Source organism: Lithobates pipiens, unplaced genomic scaffold, assembly GCF_037356315.1.
Source record: "Lithobates pipiens isolate NorthernLeopardFrog02 unplaced genomic scaffold, aLitPip1_a1.2 Scaffold_30, whole genome shotgun sequence".
In the NCBI taxonomy this organism is placed as follows: domain Eukaryota; kingdom Metazoa; phylum Chordata; class Amphibia; order Anura; family Ranidae; genus Lithobates; species Lithobates pipiens.
Window position 1 is genome coordinate 53,584,911 of NW_027507791.1, and position 25,929 is coordinate 53,610,839.

The 25,929-nt window shown below is 43.3% G+C and overlaps 1 protein-coding gene across 1 annotated transcript in view; it reads right to left on the minus strand.

Moving 5' to 3' along the window:
- The window catches only part of HORMAD1 (HORMA domain containing 1), a 96,469-nt gene that overhangs the window by 5,772 nt on the left and 64,768 nt on the right, over nt 1-25,929 (minus strand). Inside the window, exons 11-13 of the mRNA XM_077464229.1 lie at nt 18,763-18,829; nt 13,969-14,036; nt 6,281-6,346 (exon numbers count right to left, since the gene is read on the minus strand). Of these exons, the coding sequence (XP_077320355.1) occupies nt 6,281-6,346; nt 13,969-14,036; nt 18,763-18,829 (201 nt within the window). The remainder of the gene's footprint in view (nt 1-6,280; nt 6,347-13,968; nt 14,037-18,762; nt 18,830-25,929) is intronic.

Here is a 25,929-nt window from a genome sequence, read left to right on the forward strand (position 1 = left end):
ACTAGCAGGGAAGGGATTAGCACTAGTGGTGATAAATGTGTTCCCCAGGGAGTTGTTTCTAACTGTGGGGAGATGAGACTGACTGGAGGAGGAGAGAGATCGCTGTTCCTGATTACTAGGAACAGACAATCTGTCTCTACTCCCCTGTCAGAATGGAAATCTGTTTGTGTACATTGACAGATTCCTCGTTCTGGCTCTCTGTGGAGCGATCGCGGGTGGCCGGCGGACACTGAAGTCGCCGACCACGTGCATCGGCTCAGCCATGCCATGTGCACGCCCACTGTATCTATTGCACGAAGCAACGTACGGCTTCGGCAATTCATGCAATAGATCCAACCTGCCATTGTATAACTGCGGCGGCTGGTCTTAAAGTGGTTAAGGGAGCATGTTGTCACAGCCTGAAATGTTTCTTCCCATTGGTTACCAGTTAGCGGTCCAAAATCTCTCTCCCAGAGCGATGCCACCTTACTGGGGTGCCCTTTATGGAATTCTGACAATAACATAATATAGCACTGTGAAATTAAAGGGGTTGTAAAGGTAAATGTTTTTTCACCTTAATGCATTCTATGCATTAAGGTGAAAAAACATCTGACACTGCCGGCACTCCCAGTCCCCCAGTTTTACTTACCTGACCCCTCGAAAATCCCGCGCTCGCCCCCGCCGTCCTCTTCGCCGCTCAGCCTGGCCGCTGATTGGCTGGAGTGGATGGATTGAAAGCAGCGCAGCCATTGGCTCGCGCTGCTGTCAATCACATCCAATGACGCAGCGCGCCGGGGGGCGGGGCCTTGTGATACAGCGAGCGGCTATAGCCGCCGGCTGTATCACGGGAGCGCGCCCGCAGTGCTTCTCACCAATGCGAGGGAGCTCGCATTAACGTGAGAAGCACCTGCGGGAGGAAGCTGAGACAGCCGCCGAGGGACCCCAGAAGAGCAGGTTCGGGGCCACTCTGTGCAAAACGAGCTGCACAGTGGAGGTAAGTATGACATGTTTGTTATTTTAAAAAAATAAACATTTTTACTTTACAACCCCTTTAAACCTAGAGCAGGGATATGCAATTAGTGGACCTCCAGCTGTTGCAGAACTTCAAGTCCCATGAGGCATAGCAAGACTCTGACAGCAATAAGCATGACACCCAGAGGCAGAGTCATGATGGGACTTGTAGTTTTGCAACAGCTGGAGGTCCGCTAATTGCAGATCCCTGCTTTAGAGCTATCAGCCATTTGAATAAGGTTGAACAAGGTGACGTTAGAAGCTGATTGGCTACCATGCACAGCTGCACCATATTCTGAGTGCTCCACTTTTAGTAAATCCCCCCCTAAGTTTGACCCTTATAGCATCACATCTTCCCTTCCATGTTAAATACCCAAGCTGGTAGGCCTTTAAATATATTGTAGCTAAAAGATTCTGTTAGATGCAGAAATATTTTCTGTAAAGCTCATCATTTCCAGAGGAGACGCTATAACAGTCTGGCCAAAAGATACTACTGAGTACTTACAGTTCCCAATAAAGCTAGGATCTGCCAGTTATTATTCACTGCATACCTGTGTTTATCACGTATGAAAGGTCATCTTAACTCTACCTGGGTGTGCATGCATTGTTGTGAAGGACAGGAAGCAATGACAACGCCTTCTACATAATAAGACTTATGTTACTATAGCTCAGATGTACCAAGCAGGAAACAAAGTCAGGACAGTACTGGGACACAATGGAAGAAATGCAAATTAACAAGACAAACCTGCTTTCATGTCCAAGGCTATAAACTAAAACTGTCCATGCCTGGGCAGATCTTTGACCAGTTAGGAAAGGCACATATCAGCCCACCAAAACCATCAGCTGTCTAAAGTTAGGATGTTTTTATGATTTGAAGCATACACAGTGATACTGTAGAATGGGGGTCGGCTATCAATTGATTGTGATCTACCCATCCACCCCCAGCAACGTAATGGCACTCACATGTAGTTAAAACCTATGTACCTGCCATATGGATTAAAGCTGTCATTTGTAAGACAGCTTTAGTCCATATGACAGGTGCATATCATTTAACTATAGGTTAGTTGCCATTTTTCTCCCCACTTTTCTATTTATTTTACCCCTCGTGTCACTTTTATGTATTTTTTTGTTTGAAGTGTTTTGTGAACACCTCAACAGTAGCGTCTTCTGATGAGAAGGGTTGAAGAAAATCACCATGCAAGTTCACTGCAGTTAGCTAAAGAAGTAGAAAGCCAAACTGGGATGATTGTTTCCCGTGACACCATACGCCGCACGCTGCAAAGGAATGGCATGCATGGGTGTCGTCCACGAAAGAAGCCTTTCCTAAAGCTCATGCACAAAAAAGCCTGCCTAGATTTTGGCAGGGCCCATGCTGAAAAATAGGACTGCTGGGACTCTGTACTCTGGAGTGATAAATATTTTTGGAACTGATGGCTTCAAAACTGTATGGCGTTGCAAAGGTGAGGAGTACAAAGAAAATTGCATGGTGCCTACAGTGAAACATGGTGGTGGAAGTGTCCTTCTGTGGGGCTGCAGGGTGTCGGGGAGCTGAATTTCATTCATGGTATCGTGAATTCACAGATGTACTGCTCTTTATTGAGAGAAGATGCTACCATCACTCTTTGCCCTTGTCCGCTGTGCACTTTTCCAACATGACAGTGACCAAAACACACATCTAAGACCACTGTTGCATTTCTGAAGAAGAACAAGGTGAAAATGATTCAGTCAGCAAGCATGTCTCCTGATTGAACACAATCGAACACCTATGGGGAATTCTGAAGAGACAAGTTGAGTATCACTCTCCGTCCAGCATCCAGGCTCTAAAAGAGGTCATTCATGAAGAATGGAAAAAGATAGATGTTGCAATATGTTGCCAACTTGTTCATTCCATGCCTAGAAAACTTGGTCCTTACAAATTACACGGGAGGTCATACAAAATATTAGATTTAGTCATTCTTGTTGATCATATAGGGCTTTATATATATATATATATATATATATATATATATATATAACAGAAAATTTCAGTTAAAAGTAGTAAAAGTGGAGGAATCATCAAGGGGGACAACTGGGACTCTGCGAGTGTGTGTGTGTGTGTGTGTGTGTGTGTGTGTGTGTGTGTGGGGGGGGGGGGGCGCGAATGCAGACATGATACAGGAGATGGTCAGATACTGCAGACATGGTACAGGAGATCAATGCAGCCTCAACAGAGCCCATCAATGCAGCCTCACTGTGCCCCCATCTATACAGCCTCACTGTGCCCATCAATGCAGCCTCACTGTGCCCGTCAATGCAGCCTCACTGTGCCCATCAATGCAGCCTCACTGTGCCCATCAATGCAGCCTCACTGTGCTCATCATTGCCACCTTACCATGCCAATCATTTCCATCTCACCATGCCCATCATTGCCGCTTCACCGTGTCAATAAATGTAGCCTCACTTTGCCCATAATTGCCACCTTACCATGCCAATCAATGTAGCATCACTGTGCCCATCATTGCAGCATCACCGTGGCCATCATTGCAGCCTTACTGTGCCCATCATTGGCGCCTCACCATGCCCATCATTGCAGCCTTGCTGTGCCCATCATTGGCGCCTCACCATGCCAATCTTTGTCGCCTCACCATGCCCATCATTGCAGCCTTACTGTGCCCCTCATTGCCTTCTCACCATGCCAATCAATGTAGCCTCACCATGCCCATTATTGCAGCCTTGCTTTGCCCTTCATTGTCACCTTACCGTGCCAATCATTGCTATCTCACCATGACAATCAATGTAGCATCCCCGTGCCCATCATTGCCGCATCCCCGTGCCCATCATTGCAGCATCACCGCGGCCATAATTGCAGCGTTATTTTTCCCATCATTGGCGCCTCACCATGCCCATAATTGCAGCCTTACTATGCCTATCATTGGCGCCTCACCATGCCAATCATTGGCCCCTCACCATATCCATCATTGCAGCCTTACTGTGCCCCTCATAGCCGGCTCACCATGACAATCAATGCCGCCTCACCGTGCCCATCATTGCAGCCTCACTGTGCCCATCATTGCAGCCTCACCGTGCCAATCAATGTAGCCTCACCGTGCCCATCATTGTAACCTTACCATACCAATCATTGCCGTCTCACCGTGCCAATCAATGCAGCCTCACCATGCTCATCATTGCCGCCTCACCGTGCCAATCAATGTAGCCTCACCATGCTCATCATTGCAGCCTTACTTTGCCCATCATTGCCACCCTACCATGCCAACCATTGCCGCCTCACCTTACCAATCATTGTAGCATCACCATGCCCATCATTGCCGCATCAACATGCCAATCATTACAGCTTTACTGTGCCCATCATTGCTGTCTTACCATGCTAAACATTGCCGCCTCACAGTTAGTGCCAGGGGATTATGTACATCTCACGCTGTGTCACGGAGCTCAGTGTGAAAGGTTCAGTCTCGCTGTATCGCGTAGCTCAGTGTGAAGTCTCGCTGTGACAAAAGTCCCACCGCCCTCCTAGACCAGCTCGTGTGATAAACAGAACACTGCGTGTAACACACAAGCTGGTCTAGGAGGAGGGCGGGACTTTTGTCACAGCGAGACTTCACACTGAGCTCCGTGATACAGCAGCACTCTGCTTTGAGCTACGCTGCAGCCACAGTGTAGCTCAAAGCGGCCCCAGGGCAGGCAGCCTACCGGGAAATGTCTCAGTATCCCGGTAGGCCAGTCCGGCCCTGGGCTGAATGCAGGACTCGGCTCCACCCCCTAGCGCTTGCGTCATTGGATTTGATTGACAGCAGTGGGAGCCAATGGCTGCGCTGCTATCCAATCAAGAGCCGAAAACCCCAGGCAGAGAGACAACATGTCCCCGTGGGTCAAGTTTGAGGGTTCAGGTAAGTAAAACGGGGGGGGGGGGGAGGGGGGGTGAGGGCTGGGGGGGCGGTCACTGACAGGTATTTTTTCACCTTAATGCATAGGATGCATGCATTAAGGTGAAAAAACACGAAGATTTACAACCCCTTTAACCTTAATTTCATGTAAGGAGCTAATCAAATGTTCTATAGTACTCAGCTGTGTCAAATTTTGGAAATTGTGTTCATTGCAATAATGATTAAAATCTTACTTTTCAAAAAGGGGTGTACTAACTAGCACACTAGAATGTGTGTCCCCATAGCACACGGCTTTCTATGGGGGGCACATGCAGGAGAGGAAGAGTGGAAAGTGCCGCCAGGGGACTCCAGAAGAGGAGGTATTGGGCAGCTCTGTGCAATACCAAGCAAGTATAACATGTTTATTATTTTAATTTGAAAAAATATCCTTTACAACTGCTTTAAGATAAAATGTATACTATCAAAAGGGATAAATGATCAATTATCAGGTGATGAACACTATCTTGGCATTAATAGTGGAGGATACAGTATGATGTAAAAAATATCAATCAATGAAAGCTTCAGCTCCTGCTTACACAGCGCCAAAAAAATACTTGACCTGTACAACAAAATGTAGATTCTATAATCTTAATTATAATCTTAATATAAGATTATATATTAATTATATAATCTTAATAATAATAATCTTATAATTCTTTCCAATTAGAGCTTGTTTAACCAATCCTACGTGTCCGCCATCAGGGGAATAATGGGTCCTCCTGTCTGCATCCTGTTTCTATTATGAGGGTGAGCTGATCTCCTTATTTTCATTAAAATTTATGTATATTGTAAATTAACTTTTTTGATGATTTTGTGCTTCGTTTTTTGTATGATTTATTTAATGTTACATTTATTTCATAGATCATCCTCCTCCTGATGAAGCGGGCTCCCTGGCGAAACTAGTAGAGGGGAAACTCCGTGCACCTCCTTTTTCCTCTGAAATTTTCTCGGGATTGACCCGTTAGGAATTCATGAATTGTGGTGCACATTTGAGTGTATTTTAATGAACTCTTGTTTGTAATTGTTCTTTTTTGTCTTTATTAAATTGTATTTATTTTAATTAGTTTGTTAATTACCTAGTACTGGTATAGTCCAAATTTGTCGCCTTGTTGGTCAAAAGTGTTTGAGGGTCAGTGTGAGCAGCTGCCCGGGCATTTCTATACCAACCAACCCCTCTCCATTATGAACCCTGGATGATGGTACCTGTAATCTATTTCTAATTTCTGTTAACTTAGGCTATACTCACCTGTTGCTACTTAAAAACATCTTAGAAATGAATTTACCAAACACAACGGCATCGTTTATAGCAATTACAAATAATTGGAAATACTTTGCATTGATAATGTCTTAATATAGCTGGCTGAACAAACCTTTGCTGAAATGATCCGTCCACTTCTGGTTCTGCGCTCAGTGGTAATTGAGCTACTATTGGCAAGCTACAAGTTAAAAAAGGGATCAATTCAGAGTAAAAAAAAAAGAACAATGATAATTAAATTTACCTTAATTGTTATCTTTATTGTTCATTGATTTATATTTTAGGCAAAATGGACCTTATTAATTGTTTTTTTCCCAGGAGAAAAACAATACAGATTATATACTGAAGCATTCGATGCATTTACCTGTGCAGGTGTCCCCTTATTATAATTATACATCCAGCACCACTTACAGAGCCTCTTTAACCACTTGACCACTGGGCACTTAAACACCCTTAATAACCAGACCAATTTTCAGCTTTCGGTGCTCTCACATTTTGAATGACAATTACTCAGTCATGCAACACTGGACCTATATGAAATTTTTGTCCTTTTTTTCACACAAATAGAGCTTTCTTTTGGTGGTATTTAATCATTGCTGGGTTTTTTATTTTTTGTGCTATAAAAGAAAAAAGACTGAAAATTCTGTAAAAAAATTATTTTTTCTTTGTTTCTGTTTATAAAATTTAGCAGATTAGTAATTTTTTCTTCATACATTTTGGCCAAAATTTATACTACTACATATCTTTGGTAAAAATAAGTACAAATTGGTGGATATTATTTGGTCTTTGTGAAAGTTATAGAATCCACAAGCTATGGTGCCAATATCTGAAAATTGATCACACCTGAAGTACTGATGGCCTATTTCAATTCTTGAGACCCTAACATGCCAGAAAAGTACAAATACCCCCCAAATGACCCCTTTTTGGAAAGAAGACACTCCAAGGTTTTTTAATAAGAGGCATGATGGTTTTTTGAAGTTGTCATTTTTTCCCACAATTCTTTGCAAAATCAAGATTTTTTTTACTTTTTTTTTTTTCACAAAATTGTCATATTATCAGTTTATTTCTCACACACAGCATATGCATACCACAAATTACACCCCAAAACACATTCTGCTATTACTCCCGAGTACGACGATACCACATGTGTGAGACTTTTACACAGCGTGGCCACATACAGAGGCCCAACATGCAGGGAGCGCCATCAGGCGTTCTGGAGCACCCAGGACAATTCTGACATTTCTCTCCTACATGTAAAAATCATCATTTATTTGCTAGAAAATTACAGAGAACCCCAAAACATTATATATTTTTTTTAGCAAAGACCCTAGAGAATACAATGGTGGTCGTTACAACTTTTTATCTCACACGGTATTTGCGCAGCAATTTTTCGAACGCGTTTAAAAAAAAAAAAAACAGTTTTGTGCTTAAAAAAAAAAAAAACAGTTAAGTTAGCCCAATGTTTGCATAATGTGAAAGATGAAGTTATGCTGAGTAAATAGATACCTAACATGTCACTCTTCAAAATTGCACATGCTTGTGGAATGGCGCTAAAAGTCACTACTTAAAAATCCCCATAGGCGACGCTTTAAATTTTTTTACTGGTTACATGTTTTGAGTTACAGAGGAGGTCTAGGGCTAGAATTATTGCTCTCGCTCTAACGTTCACGGTGATACCTCACATGTGTGGTTTGAACACCATTTTCATATGTGGGAGGGACTTACATATGCGTTCGCTTCTGCATGTGAGCACATGGGGACAGGGGCACTTTAAATTATTTTATTTTTTTTATTGTTCATTTTACTTTATTTATTTTAGTTTGACTTTTTTCCCCAAAAATATTTTTTTTGATCACTTTTGTTCCTATTACAAGGAATGTAAACATCCCTTGTAATAGGAATATGGATGACAGGTCCTCTTTACAGTGAGATGTGGGGTCAATAAGACCCCACATCTCACCTCTAGGCTGGGAAGCCTGAAATAAAAATAAAAAAAGATTCTGGCTTTGATCGTATTGGCGAGTCAGTAGAAGCACCGGAGGGCGGCGTCTATGGCTGGGTATTGCAGGGTATCACCGAGTATGGCTGGGTATTGCAGGGTATCTTCGAGTATGGCTGGGTATGGCAATTTATGGCAGGGTATTGCAGAGTATTGCAGAGTATTGGCTGGGTATTGCAGAGTATTGGCTGGGTATTGCAGAGTATTGGCAGGTATTGCAGAGTATTGGCAGGGTATTGCAGAGTATTGGCAGGGTATTGCAGAGTATTGCCAGGGTATTGCAGAGTATTGCCAGGGTATTGCAGAGTATTGCCAGGGTATTGAGGGGTTAAATTCGGTGAGCAGCGATGTGGGAACTGCAGATGCAGCCACAGCGCTGCTGACACCGATCTCTTCCCCCTCCGCTGTACCGATCGGTACAGAGAGGGGAGGGAGGAACCAGCGTCATAACATGATGCCGGTTTGTTTACAAGTGATCACTCCGGCATTTGACGGAGCGATCACGTGGTAAACGCCCGCGATGAGCGGAATTCTGGGAGGCCGTTAATTAATGGCCCCTCAGAGTTAAACAACCGCCCTGAAGCCGTTAATTGTCTATGGGCCGGTTGTTAAGTGGTTAAAGTCTACTTACTCACTTATACTCATCTTCACAGCCCTTCCCAGTAGGGCTGTGGAAATTAAATATTAATTCCTCGATTAATCGATTCATTTTTTTAATCGATCAAAATTCTTTTGATCGGTACTCACCTCCCCGCCGGCTTCCGGGTCTTCAGGGAGTTCCGTCGGAGATCCGGTGACGTCACAGACATCGACGTCACTGGACTCCTCCCCCTTCCCCAACAGCCTCCTCAAATTATCCAGTCTAAACCCTTTATGGGAGCTTACACAGATGGAGTGCTGTCACCTGTACCTCGCATGACAGTGTTTGGCCCTGGCTTTAGGTTGTTAGGCCTGAGCATATCATCATTAGGAGATCACATGCTCCCCCATGCCAGCAGAATGATCCTTCCCTGCCACAATCCTTCCCTGCTGGCAGAACACAATGATCACTAGTTGGTGACTATAGCTGCTGGCAGTAATCATGTGCAAAAAAATCTGACAGGCTGGTTGAATTGAAGTCGATTGATGGATCAACTTCCGTACAACCAGCCTGCCAATAGATGGATCAAATCTCAGCCAGTCCCTGCGGAACCGGCTCATTTTTGATGCATCTATGGCTGGCTTAATAGGAGAAGTGACCTTTTAAAGTGAGCCTATCACTAGAATGATGCTTTGTGTAAATCAATACACTATTCCAAATCACAATAAAAAGGCACATCTTTCTTTCCATGTATTACTGATCCACAGTTTCCAGGCTAGACCACAATAGCTTTGGCTACTAATTACAGCACAGGCTAGGCTTTTCAATCAGAAGAGATCAGAGACTAGATACATTTTCCCCTCCTTATTTTAATATAAGCATTGAGCAGAATTCCTTATTACATAGTTACATAGTAGATGAGGTTGAAAAAAGACACAAGTCCAACCCATGTGTGTGATTATATGTCAGTATTACATTGTATATCCCTGTATGTTGTGGTAGTTCAAGTGCTTATCTAATAGTTTCTTGAAACTATCAATGCTCCCCGCTGAGACCACCGTTTGTGGAAGGGAATTCCACATCTTTGCTGCTCTTACAGTAAAGAACCCTCTATGTAGTTTAAGGTTAAACCTCTTTTCTTCTAATTTTAATGAGTGGCCACGAGTCTTGTTAAACTCCCTTCTGCGAAATAGTTTTATCCCTATTGTGGGGTCACCAGTACGTTATTTGTATATTGAAATCATATCCCCTCTCAAGTGTCTTCTCCAGAGAGAATAAGTTCAGTGCTCACAACCTTTCCTCATAACCAATATCCTCCACACCCTTTATTAGCTTTATTTCCCTTTGTAGTCGCTCCATTTCCAGTACATGCTTCCTGAGGACTGTTGCCCAGAACTGGACAGTATACTCCAGGTGCGGCCAGACCAGAGTCTTGTAGAGTGGGAGAATTATCGTTTTATCTCTGGAGTCGATCCCCTTTTTAATACATGCCAATATTCTGTTTGCTTTGTTAGCAGCAGCTTGGCATTGCATGCCATTGCTGAGCCTATCATCTACTAGGACCCCCAGGTCTTTTTCCATCCTAGATTTCCCCCAGAGGTTCTCCCCCCAGTGTATAGATTGCATTCATATTTTTGCTTTAGGTAGAACTATAGCCTCCCATTAAAAATATGTCCTGCAACACTTAATTATAATTGCTTCTGCACCTAAAGTTTTCTTTTAGTCCCCTTGCAAAGTCCCTCAAATGCCTCTTTATCTTGCAAGTAATGTCCACCTCATACAGCTTTCTGTGATGGTATGGCAATGAAGCTGCATAGCTTCTGAATTTAGAACATATTTTCCACCCTCACGTAGGCTGTGTCGGTGTCCTGTCGGATAGTGTCCCCCGTCGGATAGTGTCCGCTGTGTACTGCGCATGCGCTTTTCCGATTTTCCAAATCTCCTTTTGCTCCGTACTGTGCAAGCGCTGCGCCTGCGCATTACGGGGCGGACATTTTTCGATGGCCGGACTGTATATGTCACAACACCGGCTTCTACTACAGTGGGATAACAAAAATCAGGTGGTGTGGCTATCAGCTATGTCACTGCTAATTCATAAGCCTGTAGCTTGTCAATCAGCACCTGTCCACTCCTAGTCCTGCCCTCTGCTTTCTGGATGAGCAGCACTGCCTCTGCTGATGACACCATCCCACTGTAAGCTGCAGTCTCTGGGAAGAAGAGCGTGTGAGACACAAATGAAGTAGTATTTGTGTTAGGGAAGAATTTAAGGCTTATTTAGTTACATAAAAGCCTTTTGTAAATCAAAAGGTCAGACCTCACAGAGCTGACATTGCAGCTAAGGGTACAGTCTAATACAATCATCATCTCCTTGAAGAAGTTCTAAAGCCTAAGCATTTTTTATCCTACAACCAAGTGGTTGTAAAGTCAGAAGGTTTTTTATCTTAATGCGTATGCATTAAGATAAAAAAACCTTCTGTGTGTAGCAACCCCCCCCCCCCCCCAATACTTATCTGAGCCCCATTTCTGTCCAGCGACTTTCAGGAGTGCCTCGGCTGTTGGCTCCTGCTGCTCTCAATCAAAGTCAGTTAACCAACCAGGAAAGAGAGGGGGTAGCTTGGGTGCCCCTATAGCAATCTGCTTGCTGTGGCGGTCCTCCAACAGGAGGGAGGGGCCCGAGAAGAGGAGGAACTGGGCTGCTCTGTGCAAATCCACTGCAAAAGAGCAGGTAAGTATAACAGGTCTGTTATTTTTATAGAAAAAAAAACAAGACTCTACAATCACTTGAATGCCTTCCATGCATTAAGGGAAAAAAAAGACCCACTACCTGTTTCCACGCCCACTGTCACTACTTACCTGCCTCCCTGTACTGATCCAGCACTGGCCCCGACTGCATCACTGCTGTCACGGGACACACTGAGAGCAGGGGGAGCCATATGTTCCTGCTGCTGTCAGTAAAAACCTGTGAGGAGGGAGAGGGAATGGCCGAGCAGTGCTGTGAGTGTCTATTTGGAGCATGATCGCACAGGTGTCCCCTCAGCACATGGCTTGCAAAATGGACAGCGCCAGTGGGGAACTAGAGAAAGAACCGCTGCTCCAGGTGTATAAGATAGAGGTGTCCATATATGAAGCAGTGAAATCTATTCACTGTTTCATTCTCCGGCATTCTCAGAGATTGTTCTCCTCTATGTGCCAGTTTATGAAACGGAGTAGATCTCTTCACTGTTGGAGGAGTGAAGTGATCTACAAATGCTTCAAACACTGGAGAATGGCCCCTGATACTGGAATCTCGTGAGACTTTACGAGATGACAGTACCAGAAATTCACTGAAACACCGAGAGGTCTGTTTATTAAGCAGTGATAATTTATCACCGCTCAGTACACTGACAGACGGCCTGGTTAATGTTAATAAAATGAGTCCTCCTACATTATATATACATGTATACACACACACACATTATATAATATATATATATATATATATATATATATATATATATATATATATACATACACATAAATATGACAGGGGGACATGGTTACAGTGTTGGGGAGTCTGAACGAGGCATAAGTTAAAAATCTTCCTCTTTCCCCCTCAGATCCAACCAGATTCCCTCCCCAACCCCCCCCCCCCCCCCCACCACCACCACCGATGATCCACCTCTGAGCTGGAGAATCGGGGAGGAGAATTCTGACTCAGATCGCCAGTGAAGCGCTCAGATCGCAGCTTCATAAACTGCCCGTTACTGGGTCAGTCTATGAGGATTCTCTGTGTGCGGAGCTCATCAGTGGGAGAACATGTTCAAACACTTCTCCCCCCCCCCCCCCCCCCCATTATCTCTGTTTCATAAACCGTTTATGGGCTGTGATCAGCGGCGATCCTCGGGATCACCGCGGTTCACTGCTTCATAAACGGACACCAGACCTAGTTGGAGTATCTCATGGAGTGCCAGCCCCGTCCCGGCCTCTGTGGGAAACTTGGAAAGAAGAAAGAAATGGCTGCACATCCAGAACTTCTGATTGCCTTTTATATTTCATCTTGTGCTTAATCAATGATTAAGCACAAGATGTATGTGTGAAAAGCATCTACGTGACCACAGTTTGGTGTCTTTGGTTTTATCTTTATGAACAATAAAAGGCCATCAGAAGTTCCGGATGTGCAGCCATTTCTTTCTTCTTTCCAAGTTTCCCACGGAGGCGGGCCGTGGCTAGCACTCCATGAGATATTAAAACTAGTTCTATCTTATACACCTGGAGCAGCGGTTCTTTCTCTAGTTCCTTGCTGGCGCTGTCCATTTTGCAAGCCATGTGCTGGATGTGCAGCCATTTCTTTCTTCTTGCCAGCGGGGAGCTGCAGAGGAAAAGGTAGGCAACCACTCTGTGCAATACCATTGCATTAAATAAAATAAAAAAATTTGCCTTTACAATCACTTTAAAGAGGGCCTATACCAGTGATGGTGAACCTTGGCACCCCAGATGTTTTGGAACTACATTTCCCATGATGCTCAACTACACTGCAGAGTGCAAGAGCATCATGGGAAATGTAGTTCCAAAACATCTGGGGTGCCAAGGTTCACCATCACTGGCCTATACTGTGAAAGTCGAGCCTAAAAAAATAAAAAAATAAATAAATAAAAATCAAGAAGAGGTCAAAGAATTATTCACTAGTATAACCTGTAGGCTAGTCTTTTCTGCAAGAACCCACATATTATGGCTCTTTCTGAACCGTCTTTCTGTGTTGTGGCAGCTACTTTGGTTAGAGGTGCAGTGCTTTACTTCCTTATATTAGACCCACCCAGTGAATTGATCTGTGTGCTGCTGCTATGCAACCTAAATCATGTTTGCTGAATGATATACAGTCAGTACGTTCCCGCGTGTGATGTCCAAAGGTCCCACCTTGTTTAATTCACAGCTATTTCCATGGGATGTGGTAAGAACCAGTCACTGTAAATTGTAGATAAGCAACAGAGGTGGAAACCTTTGTCACATCAAAGGTCGGATATTCCAGGATGCATTTTACCGCCTCAATTGTCAGAAATGTAAGTACCGCTCATGAGGCTGTTCACGTGGAAAATACAAGTCCGAAAATACATGTGTCTTTATCCCTCTCCCTAAAAAAAAAAAAATCTACAGACATCTATTCATTTACCAACAAGCCTCTGTGCTTGTCATGAGTGCACATAAATACAACATGTTTTATAGAGCAGAGAATATTGTCGGACAGTACCTGCAAGGGCTGATTAATACAATGATCAGTTTTCATCATATCATCCTCTTGAGAACCGAGACTGAAATCTGAAAAATGAGATCAGCAATAATAAACATCACAATAACATCTGCAAGGAGACTCACTGGCTTCTGTTTTTTTTTCTGTTAGCCCTTGTACACACGGTCGGACATTCCGATGGACAATGTTCGATAGGACCGTATTGTCGGATAATCCGACTGTGTGTGGGCTCCATCGGACTGTTTTCATCGGAGTATCCGACGGACCAAGTTTTCCAGCTGGGCTATAAAATTTTCCGACAACATGATCCGATCGGACTTTGTCCGATCATGTGTAGAGAATTCCGATCGGACAAAGTGCCACGCATGCTCAGATCAAATCAGATCCTAGACCAAAGCTATTGGCTACTAGCCTGAACGTAGTCCCATCCTAACGAAATAAGGTCATCACGTTAAGTACGATCGGATTTTCTGACAACTTTGTCCGACCGTGTGTATGCAACAGTTTTGGACAAAATCCGTCGGACAAAATCCACCGTGTGTACAAGGGCTAAAAGAACAAAAACTGACAACTATTACCATAGAAAGGCCAGTGTTTGAATATATAGAGGTAATTTACAAAGAGGAAAATGACACACAATTATTTTACAGGTTAACCACTTGACCTCCTGAAAATTTTACCCCTTTCATGACCAGAGCATTTTTTGTTTTTTTAAACTGGGAATTTGCAACTCTGTACACAAATTACAATTTTTTTTCTCACAAATAGTTTTACTTTAGTGGTATTTGAACACCACTGTTTTTTTTTTATTTTTTTAATACAAAAAAAAAAAAAAAAGACAGACAATTTTGAAAGAAAAACAAGATTTTCTACTTTCTGTTAAAAAACACATAAAAAAAAAAAAAAAATCTAATTTCTTCATAAATTTAGGCCAATATGAATTCTGCTACACGTCTTTGGTAAATAAAAAAAAATCCCACTAATAAAAGAGGAGTATGTTTTTTTTTTTTTTCCTAAATTCATACTTATCTAGAATCAGAACGATCTGTTCCCCGCTGTCTCTGCACTGAGAACCGAGCCACCAAACACCACCGATGGCTCGGTTCTCACCGATCCCCGGGAGGAGAGCTGCTGCCTGTCAATCAGCATCTCTCCTCTCTGCTCCTCCACGCTCTTAGGAGCGCTGAGCTGTGGAGGGGCGGGGAGCGGCTCGCTGAGACGCTGAGACTTCCATCAGTCAAAGCAGCTGGTGGATTCAGACTTGGGAAGTCGGGATGACGCGGTGCCTCGACTGATTGCATTGACGTCAGCAGAGAGTGGACTTCAGACCACTCTGCGCTGAAAACGGGTCACAAAACAAACTGCACTCCTGAGACCCAGAGGAGAAGCCCAGACAAACAAACTCAGGCTGGACTTCTCCTGTCACCAGTTCCCTACCAGCTCACATTTATTTACTGGGGCAGAATGGCGAAACCCCGTACGGGTTTCATTTAGAGCTGACAGGGGGCGCGTGCGCCCACTGCATGGCGGGGGACCCAATGAATGTGGTCGTCAGTTGCAATCACGTGCACGAGCACCAGCATGGGGATTTGTGTGTGTAAACACACAAATCCTTGTGCTGTCAGAGGAGAGGACACATGTTGTTTGTTCCTGGTAAATAAGAACAGCGATATGTCTCCTCTCCTACTCAGTCCTATCCTATTAGAACACACTGAGGGAACACACATTTAACCCCTTGATCGCCCCCTAGTGTTAACCCCTTCCCCGCCAGTGTCATTTACACAGTAATCAGTGCATTTTTATAGCACTGATCGCTGTATAAATGTCAATGGTCCTAAAAATGTGTCAAAAGTGTCCGCTAAAAATCTGATCATCTCCATTACTAGTAAAAAAATAAAATAATAAAAATGCCATAAATCTATCCCCTATTTTGTAGACGCTATAACTTTTGCGCAAACCAATCAATATACGCTTATTGTGTTTTTTTATTTTTTTATAAAAAAAAATATGTAGAAAAATATATATTGGCCTAAACTGATGAAGAAAATAGTTTTTTTTAAAAACATTTTTGGGGATATTTATTATAGCAAAAAGTATAGTTTTTTTTCCCAAAATTTTCGCTCTTTTTTGTGTATAGCGCAAAAAAAATAAAATGCAGAGGTGATCAAATAACACTTGGTTTTACTGGGTAGAATACACATGCTCTCCAGAATATAGATCTTTCCTCGAACATGGAGTCTTAGCACGCTTACATTTTTTTTCTTGTCCCCAGATTATAATCATTTCATATACCAAAGTAGACATACCCCCCTTTTTTTTCTTCCCTCTTTCCCTTCTCTCCCTCCCTTTTTCTACCCTGATCTGTATTTCCTGCTATTCCCCCCTGACCATCTGCCTTACAAAGAAAGGACTGGACATTTCACTGGCTGTACATGTAGACGATCCCCAAAGTCCTGTAATCTACATCAACATCGTATACTCAGTCTGTGATATTTCGAAGACATACTGGGGGAAGTTTATTAAAATGTTTTGCAGAAGAACAATGAAAATAATAAAGCATGTGTAAGTCAACAGAATATTAGAACATACATGTAAAAAAGGATGGCATAATAGAGAATGCATGCAATAAAATAGTTATGGGTATTTACTAAAACTGGTGCACACAGAATCCAGTGCAGCTGTGCATAATAGCCCAGGTTCATACTGAGAGCGGGATTGAAATTTCATACCCGCATGTCAGCCCCGACTTCGGGGGCAATTTTAAAGACATCTGTGCGGGTTGCTGCACAGATGTCCATACAAATCACACCCCAAAGTTGACAAAAGTAGTACAGAAACTACGTTTGGGAATTGGTGTCGCACCGATTTGGACGATGCCATTGCTGGCAATAGGTGCTGATTTGATCGCTGCAATGTGAACCTAGGCTCAAACCTAGAAGCCGACCTGTTCTAATATTACGCATACACGTGCTTTATTTTTGTCACTGTCCTTCTGCAAAAAATTAAAATAAAGACTATTAAAAAAAAAAAGTTATTGTTGGGTAAGCCGTTGCATAACCAAACTTCAAAATTTGGCCTGGTCACAAAGGTTTCAGCTGCCCCTGGATCTAAATGGTTTAACTTTCCTGGCGGTAATCCCGAGTGTGGTTCGGGGTTAATTTTCAGTACCAAAAGCGATAACTCCGAGCCACACTTGGGATTACACTGTTGTGATACTTACCTTGTTCCTGCGATCCCCGATGTCCTCCCGATGTGTCCTCCGGCCGGCGTTCCCTGAGATTAGGCGGCCCGTCACATCTTGTAACGGAAGGGATGCTCAGTCGCCGCCATCTTGCTACACCTGTGGATCTGACAGAACACTGCTGCTTTTATAATTCAACATCGAAACAGTCTGATGGATTTAAAATTACTGTACTTCACTATATAAGCTCTGTTTACTGTTCCAAGCAAAACAATGTACCGCTTTGCCAGGGAGATTAAGCTAAGTGAACACTCACTTTACCAAGGAAGCAGTCTCTGTTTCTTTAGTAAATCCACATTAGCACTCTTATTCTCTATTGTATCTCTTTATACCAGTGGTTGTCAACCTGGGGGTTGGGACCCCCTCAGGGGTCAAATTATGATTTGCCAGGGGTCACCGTATACTGGGCAGTTCCTGAAACCCGCACCGCTCTCCCAGCCTTTTTGCAACCGCCAAGCAGGGCTGTCCCTGGAGCCTGTGGCCGCCCAGTTGGGCTGTTCCTGGAGCCTGTGGCTGCCCACTCAGCCTCTTCGCAGCCACCCATTCAGTTCACGGCATGGGGGGCAGAGACTAGAGGTCAGCTGACTGGTGAGGAATATGAAGTCAGAGGGACTGGAGGAGACCCTATCTCCTGATTTCGCCATGGGTGTCACTACTACAAGACACCACAAAGTCGTAGACACAGTGAGTACCACTACCTGTGATTATAGTTGCCATTAAAAGTCTACACTACAGTTCTCAGATGACCTTGCTCAAGATCACCTAAGTTGGCTGATCAGAACTCCCCCCAGCACTGCCACTGATCCCAACTCCCCATCAGCACTGCCACTCATCCCATCCCCCCCCACTCCCCAAGCCAAGGAGTAAGAGAAGGAATAAAAATAGAGAATACATGTAAGGGAGAGGAAAAGAGGGGGAGGAACAAAGAAAAAGGCAGAGAAAGAACAACAGAAAACAAGAAAGATGGCTAGAGAGAGGGATAGGGGAAAAAAAGAAATTAGGATAGAGAGGGGGGGAAAGGGAAAGAAAGGAGAACAAAGAGAAAGAGTGGTACATCCTAAAATGTACCATAAGGGGTTTTAATACTGTACGAGTGGAAGGGACTCAAGGAGCGCTAAATGTTCGTGGGTTTGGTGGCGCAAATTACTTGTCTTGCCTTGGGTGCTGACAACCCATGCTATGAAAATTTTACTGTTAGGGGTCCCCACAACTTGGGAAATTTTCTCAAGGGGGCATGGCATTAGGAAGGTTGAGTCAAAAAGCAAGCAACTCTGTTACAAATAGGGTTGCCTCCTGGGCTATATTTTACTGGTCCAGCCACTAAAATGAGGAAAGAGATGATCAGGCTGGTGGCATCTTTAGTTAGAGATAAAGAACAAATTTACAATGCACAAAGTGGGTCCAGGTTCAGCTTTGCTCTAATTTCACATGCCCTGTCTATGTCTTTACAAATAAGATACCCTTTGAAACAGGAGTGAGGAGATACAACTAGATTTACTAATAACAGTTTAGCAGGGAAAGCCCGTATTTCTAACCTGTGCTGCATTTCTTACCTTCCACACGCAAAGATGAAACGTCCTTCTTCAGTACATCAGCTTGGTAATCACGCAGCTGCTCATCCTTCATAAAGGTAAATAGAAAAGAGAGCCGTTTATTCTTCCTGCAACAGATTTCATTTCTGCCTATTGATTTTGCTTTTTTGTGTAGTAGAACGGAATGAGCTTCAGAAATCTAATTTCCAGACAGCACCAGGAAGATAATAACTAGGTTTCAGCATTTACGAGGTAAATCATAGAAATGCAGCTTTCAATAAATGTGCCACTCAGTTAAGATACAATGGATAAATTCAGTACATTATTAAACATAAGACTGCATAGAAAGGCTGAATAAATTAAATAAGCAGCAAAAAAAAAAAAAGGAATGGTAATTGTTCATCTTAGTGCAATGCAAGAATAAGTGAACAGCAGCATTTAGCATCAAGTTTATTGTTGTATAGATTATGCTCTTTTTATACTAAGAATAGATTATACCAGTAATACAACATTCATAATGTCTGAGGGATGTTCGCTTTTAATGATTTCCTTGCATAAAGTGCAGCTACAGCTTTATATTACCCACTTTCACCCAGTCTTCTAGCCATTCCATTCCTTGAAATCAGCCAAACCTAACTCCAACCAAAACTTTTTTCCCTACTTTCTGTCCCGCAGAAGTGACAGTTACAGAGTTTGGGACAAACCATATATCACTATCAGGGGTGCTTACAACGATTAGCGTTTATTTATATAAATATATATATATATATATACCGTATTTATCGGCGTATAACACGCACTTTTTTCCCATTAAAATCAGGGGAAAATCGCGGGTGCGTGTTATACGCCGATCCCCCACCATTTGGGCCGAAGGGGCCGAAGGGAAGGGCCGAAGGCGGCCGAAAGCAAACGAGAGCGGCCGAAGGCGGCAGAGAACTACCGAGCGCCACCGAGATACACAGGACATCTCGGTGGCACCATTTTTAAAAATAAAAGCTAAAAATACAACAGACAAGGCTGAAAATGACACAGACAAGGGGACAAGGCTGCATTGATGGACATGGCTGCAATAGTGGACAAGGCTGCATGACAAAGCTGCATATGACACTGACAAGGCTGCAATGATGGACAAGCTGCATGACAAGGCTGAAAATGACACTGACAAGGCTTCAGATGGACACTGATAAGGCTGCATTGATGGGCATTTAAATGTAAGTTTTTTTTTCCTTAAACTTCCCTCCTAAAAGTTTTTTTCCTTAAAATTCCCTCCTAAACTTGGGGTGTGTGTTATATGCCGGAGCGTGTTATACGCCGATAAATACGGTATATATATTGTAATGGACGCCGTGGCTGGGTCCTGGAAGGACGCTATATTTCCCCTCTGTTTGGGTTGTGCTCTCTTTAGGGAATGAAAATTGATTAACCCACCTGTTAGAGGAAGTGTCTTTAAAAGGCAAGACAGGAAGTTGTAGAGTGGTGTGGAGGAGTGGAGAACACATGGTGGATGGTGTTTGGCGTTTGTTTTGGGTTGCAGCAAATGAAGTGGACAGCAGTGTCCTGTTTGGAAGGCTCCTGGTAGGAGAAGCTACCTGCCATCAAGACCAAGCTCTGTTTCTGATAAGGACAGCTGTTCTGGACTTTGCAAGTCGGTGAGACTACAAATCTTTTTCCTTTTGTTTTTGGCTGCTGTAAAGCTATTTAAGTTAATAAACCCTTTGTTGTATGAAAAGCCTGTGTCCTGCGGTCTACCTGGTCCCCCGAACATTACAATATATATATATATATATATATATATATATATATATATATATATACCCTTTTCCCGAACGAAAAAAAACAAAACCCGCCACTGTAACTGCTTAAAGCTCAACTCCAAACTCCAAGCAAAACAAAAGCATTCCATGCAGTGGGGCTGTGCGTGCACTGCATGGGTACACTGCTCGTTTTGTCCAGGGGAGAGGAAAAAGCTGTATACTCACCTAGTCCTCCGCTCCCCCATTGAAGTAATTGGTACAATAAATATTATTCAAGGGTGGTTGCAGACTCCATCTATTTATTGCATATATGTAGTAACTTGTATGTATTAACTTGTCTATTCCCCTAGTTAGCTAATAAACACTGATCACATGCTACTGTTGATATCACTATAATACAAGATTAGCTATGAAACCAAGCACACAGCTTAATAAAACAAAGTCTTATTTATTTCCCAATAAAGTAGGAAAACGCTAACATGAAAATACTAAAGAAAGATATTACAAAGCATATAACACCAGAACATATAATGCAAGAATATCAGATACTTATCACAATGCTTCCCTCAAGGTTTTGTTTCGTCAGCTGGGCTCAGATGGCAAAAGAGGGATAGCCATGAGGCTCAGAACCATCAGGGAAGAGCCATTAGCAAAAAAGGGTAGAGAGAAGATGCTCTCTGACTCGTTCAGTCCTTTTATACTTCAATCATACACCATCCAGACCCAACCCCATTGCCATCCCATCTAGACTTTTGACAAATCACAGTACTTGTGGGGTAGCCCTCAATATATTATATTACTGTCCGCCCTGCTGTATTGGCCTCTAGGGGCAGCATTGTCCATGTCTATGTTTCTTGTTCAGTCTTCAATGCTTTTGATCTTTTGATCTTCTGTAGCAGGACATTCATTAATCATCTTATCAGCTACGGTCCCTTTCAAGCTTGCTTGCATCAGACGATCCGGATCCAAGTGCTGTTCAGCCTGGATGGAGGCCTGATATGCTACAAAGCTTTGATGTGCAACTTGTTACATTCATGACCCGGTATCAACCAGGAAGAACGCCAGACCTTTGCCCTTTAAAGCCATGGAACTGCAAGTATCAGCATTGCTGATCTTTGGGAATAGGAAAAAGATATGTAACGGATCTATGAGAGATCCAATTCAAACTCTGGATAATACCAAAACACTGTTACCAATAAACGCAGTAACATTGACAGAGAAACTCTAGAAATATGACATTAGACCATGTTGCCTTAAATACCCATGATCCAGCAGTGGAGTGTTCCTGACATTCCCGTGTCCAGAGTAGGTCTGTGGGCATGAGGACGTCAGGAGTACTCTACCACACAAGACCGCAGAGAGGCAGAAGCCACAGGGACCAGTCTTGTGCTGAGTATCAGAGGATTAGGTAAGTATATCTCCGTTCTCCTATCCCCTAGACAAAAACAAGTATTTGCCCCGTGTATGGGAAAACTTTTTTTTTTGCCCAGAGTTGGGCTTTAGAATGTATTTGCTAGATTAGGGGTTTAATTAGTTTGTCTGTTACTGAAAGTCTAATGGAGTTAGACTTAACAAGAAAGGGGGGAACTCTGATTCTTGATATCATAAAACTGCATGATGATCTGTTTAATTCACTCAGATGGTGGGAAAAAAAAGCCAGGGCACCTTTCTGAGGCCCATCTGAAACACCAGCTAAAACACAGACTTAAACAGCCCAAACCACATTCAAGCACTAGAGGGTCATTTCTTTTTGATGGACCAGTTAAGGTAAATTTCAAAGGCTATTTTAGGATTTATTTTTAAGTCCTGAGCTTCAACACCATCTTGTAGAGTAGAGAAATGAATGTCTCTATCAGGTTCAAACACCAGCTTCTGATATCAGAGAGAACCAGATTCAGATTCCACAGAGTGAAAGGGAATAGACATGGGGAAACCATATTGGAGATTTCCTGCACAAAAGTCTTAATTGAAGAGTGAGAGGCCAACAGTCTCTGAAACAGAATGTAAACTGTAGACACCTGATCTTTAGCGGTGCTGAGACCAAAACATTTGCCAAGACCCAACTGTAGGAAGAAGGTGGTTTTCTCCAATGCAGAAACTCCTTGAGTGAAAGCTCCTAGACTCACAAAAAGTGAAAAAAAAAAGTCTTCTACATTCAATTATAAATCATCCAGGAAGTGGATTTCCTAGCCTTAAGCATGGAGGGAATCATAGATCTAGAGGCTGCCCCTGTTCCTTAGAATCTGAGCTTCAATGGCCATGCCTTTCAAGTCAAGAACTGAGGAGCAGGATGTTGAATTGGCCCTTGGGACAATAAATATGGACATTCTGGCAGGACCCACAGTGCTCCACTAGAAGTTTTACTACACATGCCTGGGCCAATACTAGGCAATTAAGATCACTAGAATGCCCTCAATCATCATACTGCAAAGCAGATGAGGAAGGAGTTTCAGGGGAAGAAAGTCATAGTTCTAGATGTACTGATCCCAATAAACCACCAGTGCATCCACTGCTTCCACCAAGGGATCCCTGTACCTAGATACATATCTGTCCAGTTTTTTGTTGAATCTGGAGGCCAATAAGTCCAAATCCCTCACCTGTGACACAGATACTGAAATATCTCTGGATGTAGAGATCACCATCCTTGGGCTAGACACTGCCACCTGGGGAAATTTGTCTGCTAATTGTCTATGTCTGCAAGACTTGTTGTTCCTAACTGATGTATGCAAACAGCATGGCATTGTCCAACTGAATTTGGATTGGATGACAGTCCAATAGGTTGGTCAAACACAGAAGGTCCAACCAATTTGTCCAAAGCTCCAAGATGTTTATTAGGAGATGGGATTCCTCTGACAACTAAGTCCCCTGTACCGACAAGGTGCCAAGCACTTCCTCCCAGCTCAAGAGGCTAACGTACATCATGAAAATATCACAAAAGACTTAAAGTAGGACTTCCCTGGCTCCATTGCTATATTCTTGAGACACCAAGCCAGGGATAGCCTCATCCTTGACTTTGGCCTATCCAAAAAAAGTGAAAATGGAAAAAAAGAGAACACTACGAAGGAGGCTACATTCAGTCCCAATTCTCTCATGCAGAATCGAAAAGTCAGACAGCTTCTGGACTGAAAAGTTCCAGCTTCAGATCGGAGAGTCTGAAACTTTTTCTGAAGAAAGAATACTCTGGTTGTTCCCAGGAACAGATCCAGATATTCCAAGCAATGAGTCGGTTCCAGTAACAATGTCTATAGTGTCAGGACTCTCTGTATTATCAGGACAAGAGATGTATCTGACAGAGCCTTTGCCAACTGTTCCCATGACAGGAGGTCGTCCCACAATGATGACACAGCAAGGTCAACACAGGAGTCAGCACCTTGGCGAACACTGGAGGTGCATAGCAGAAGCCAAAGGGCAGAGCCATACATTCATATACTGAAGTGAATACACAACAAAGTGCAGAAAGATTTAGTGTGAAAATTAATACATGTAATTCCACAGAAGCCAGAAAGAATTTCTGGTGAAGGAAAGGGACGACAGATCTGGTATATTTCATCCGAAACATTTTGACCCAAATGTGAACATTCAGTACCTTGATGTTCAACGTTGGGCATCTGCATCCATTCGATTTGGGAACAGTGAACAGGTCAGAGTAAAACCCCTGGAACCGTTCTGCCGCAAGGCATGGGACAATGACACGCTGATCCAGAAGACTAGAGGGGGCCCGATCGAGATCTGTTAAAGTTTGGAAGTGAGATAACAGAAATGTAGAAATTAGAAAGTGCTGAAATGAAAAACGACACTTCTTTATGGGCAGAGAGGAAGATGACTTCACAGTGTGCTTCTTAGGTTTCTTCAACTGGGAAAGATGGGTGCTCCTGCCACCAGTAGCATCCTTAGTGATATTATTAGGATCCGGTCCTAGGAGGCTTTGTTCCTCAAGGCCATGCAGATCAAATGCCTCTTATAAAAGAGTTCCTCAGTCCAGCACATAAGCCAAAGTGCCTTACGCATTAAACTGAAGGCACATGCAAGATAAAAAGATGGGAGGCTTCCAGAAAACCCCAGTCAGAGTAATAGTTAAAAAAAGGGGATGCAAAGGAAAAGTATTTACAGCCTTAGGAACCCAATACAACCCAACGTATGGAGACAGGTGGACCTCTCCAGGATCCTAACAGGCTGACACGTTTCGAAAGGTATACTTTCTTGATAAGAGCTGAGGTAGAAGGTTAAACCTTTGATGAAGAAGGTATACCCTTCAAACCACATCAGCCAGTTAGGATCCCAGAGAGGTCTTCATGTCCTGTGGATACACATATACATATACACACACACACACTGATCAGTGACCATAACATGACCATCCACCTAATATTGAGTAAGTCCCTCTTTTGCCACCAAAGCAGCCCTGACACGTTAAGGCATGGACTCTACTAGACCTCTGCAGGTATGCTGTGATATCTTGCACTAAGCTGTCGGTAAAAGATTGCTGCCTCCACCGGCTTACCTTCTTTCCATAATGCATCCTTGTACCATCTCTTTCACAGGCAAGGGATGGACATGTACCTGACCATCCACATGATGTAAAAGTTTCTTGCACATGATGTAAAAGAAAACATGATTCATAAGAGCAGGCCAAATTCTTCCATTGCTTGGTCAATTTGTAGGCATTTTTGGCTGTGGACACAGGTTGGCATGGGCACCCTGACCGTTTTTTGGCTACGCAGCCTCATATGCAAGAAACTGTGATGCACTGTGTGTTCCAACAACTTTCTATCAGAACCAGCAATAATTTTTTCAGCAACTTGAGCTCAGGTAGCTCTTCTATTGAATCAGACGACACAGCCTGGCCTTCACAACCTGCATGCATCAATAGACCTTGGCCGCCTATGATCCTGTCCCTGCTTTGCTGGTTTTCCTTTCTTGGGCCACTTCTGTTAAGATCCTGACCACTGCAGACCTGGAAGTTTGGAGATGCTCCTTATGGACCTTGCTTTGTGCACTGGTCCAAATCATTTGGTGGAGGGGGATTATGGTGTGGGGTTGTTTTTCAGGGGTTGGGCTTGGCCCCTTAGTTCCAGTGAAGGGAACTCTTAAGGCAAGGGGCATACCAAGACATTTTGGGCAATTTCATGCTCCCAACTTTGTGGGAACAGTTTGGGGATGGCCCCTTCCTGTTCCAACAGGACTGCACACCATTGCACAAGCAAGGTCCGTAAAGACATGGATGAGCAAGTTTGGGGTGGAGGAACTTGACTGGCCTGCACAGAGAGTCCTGACTTCAACCCAATAGGACACCTTTCGGATTAATTAGAGCCAGGTCTTCTTGTTCATATCAGTGCCTGACCTCACAAATGCACTTCTGGAAGAATGGTCAAACAGTCCCATAGACACACTCCTAAACCTTGTGGACGGCCTTCCCAGAAGAGTTGAAGCTGTT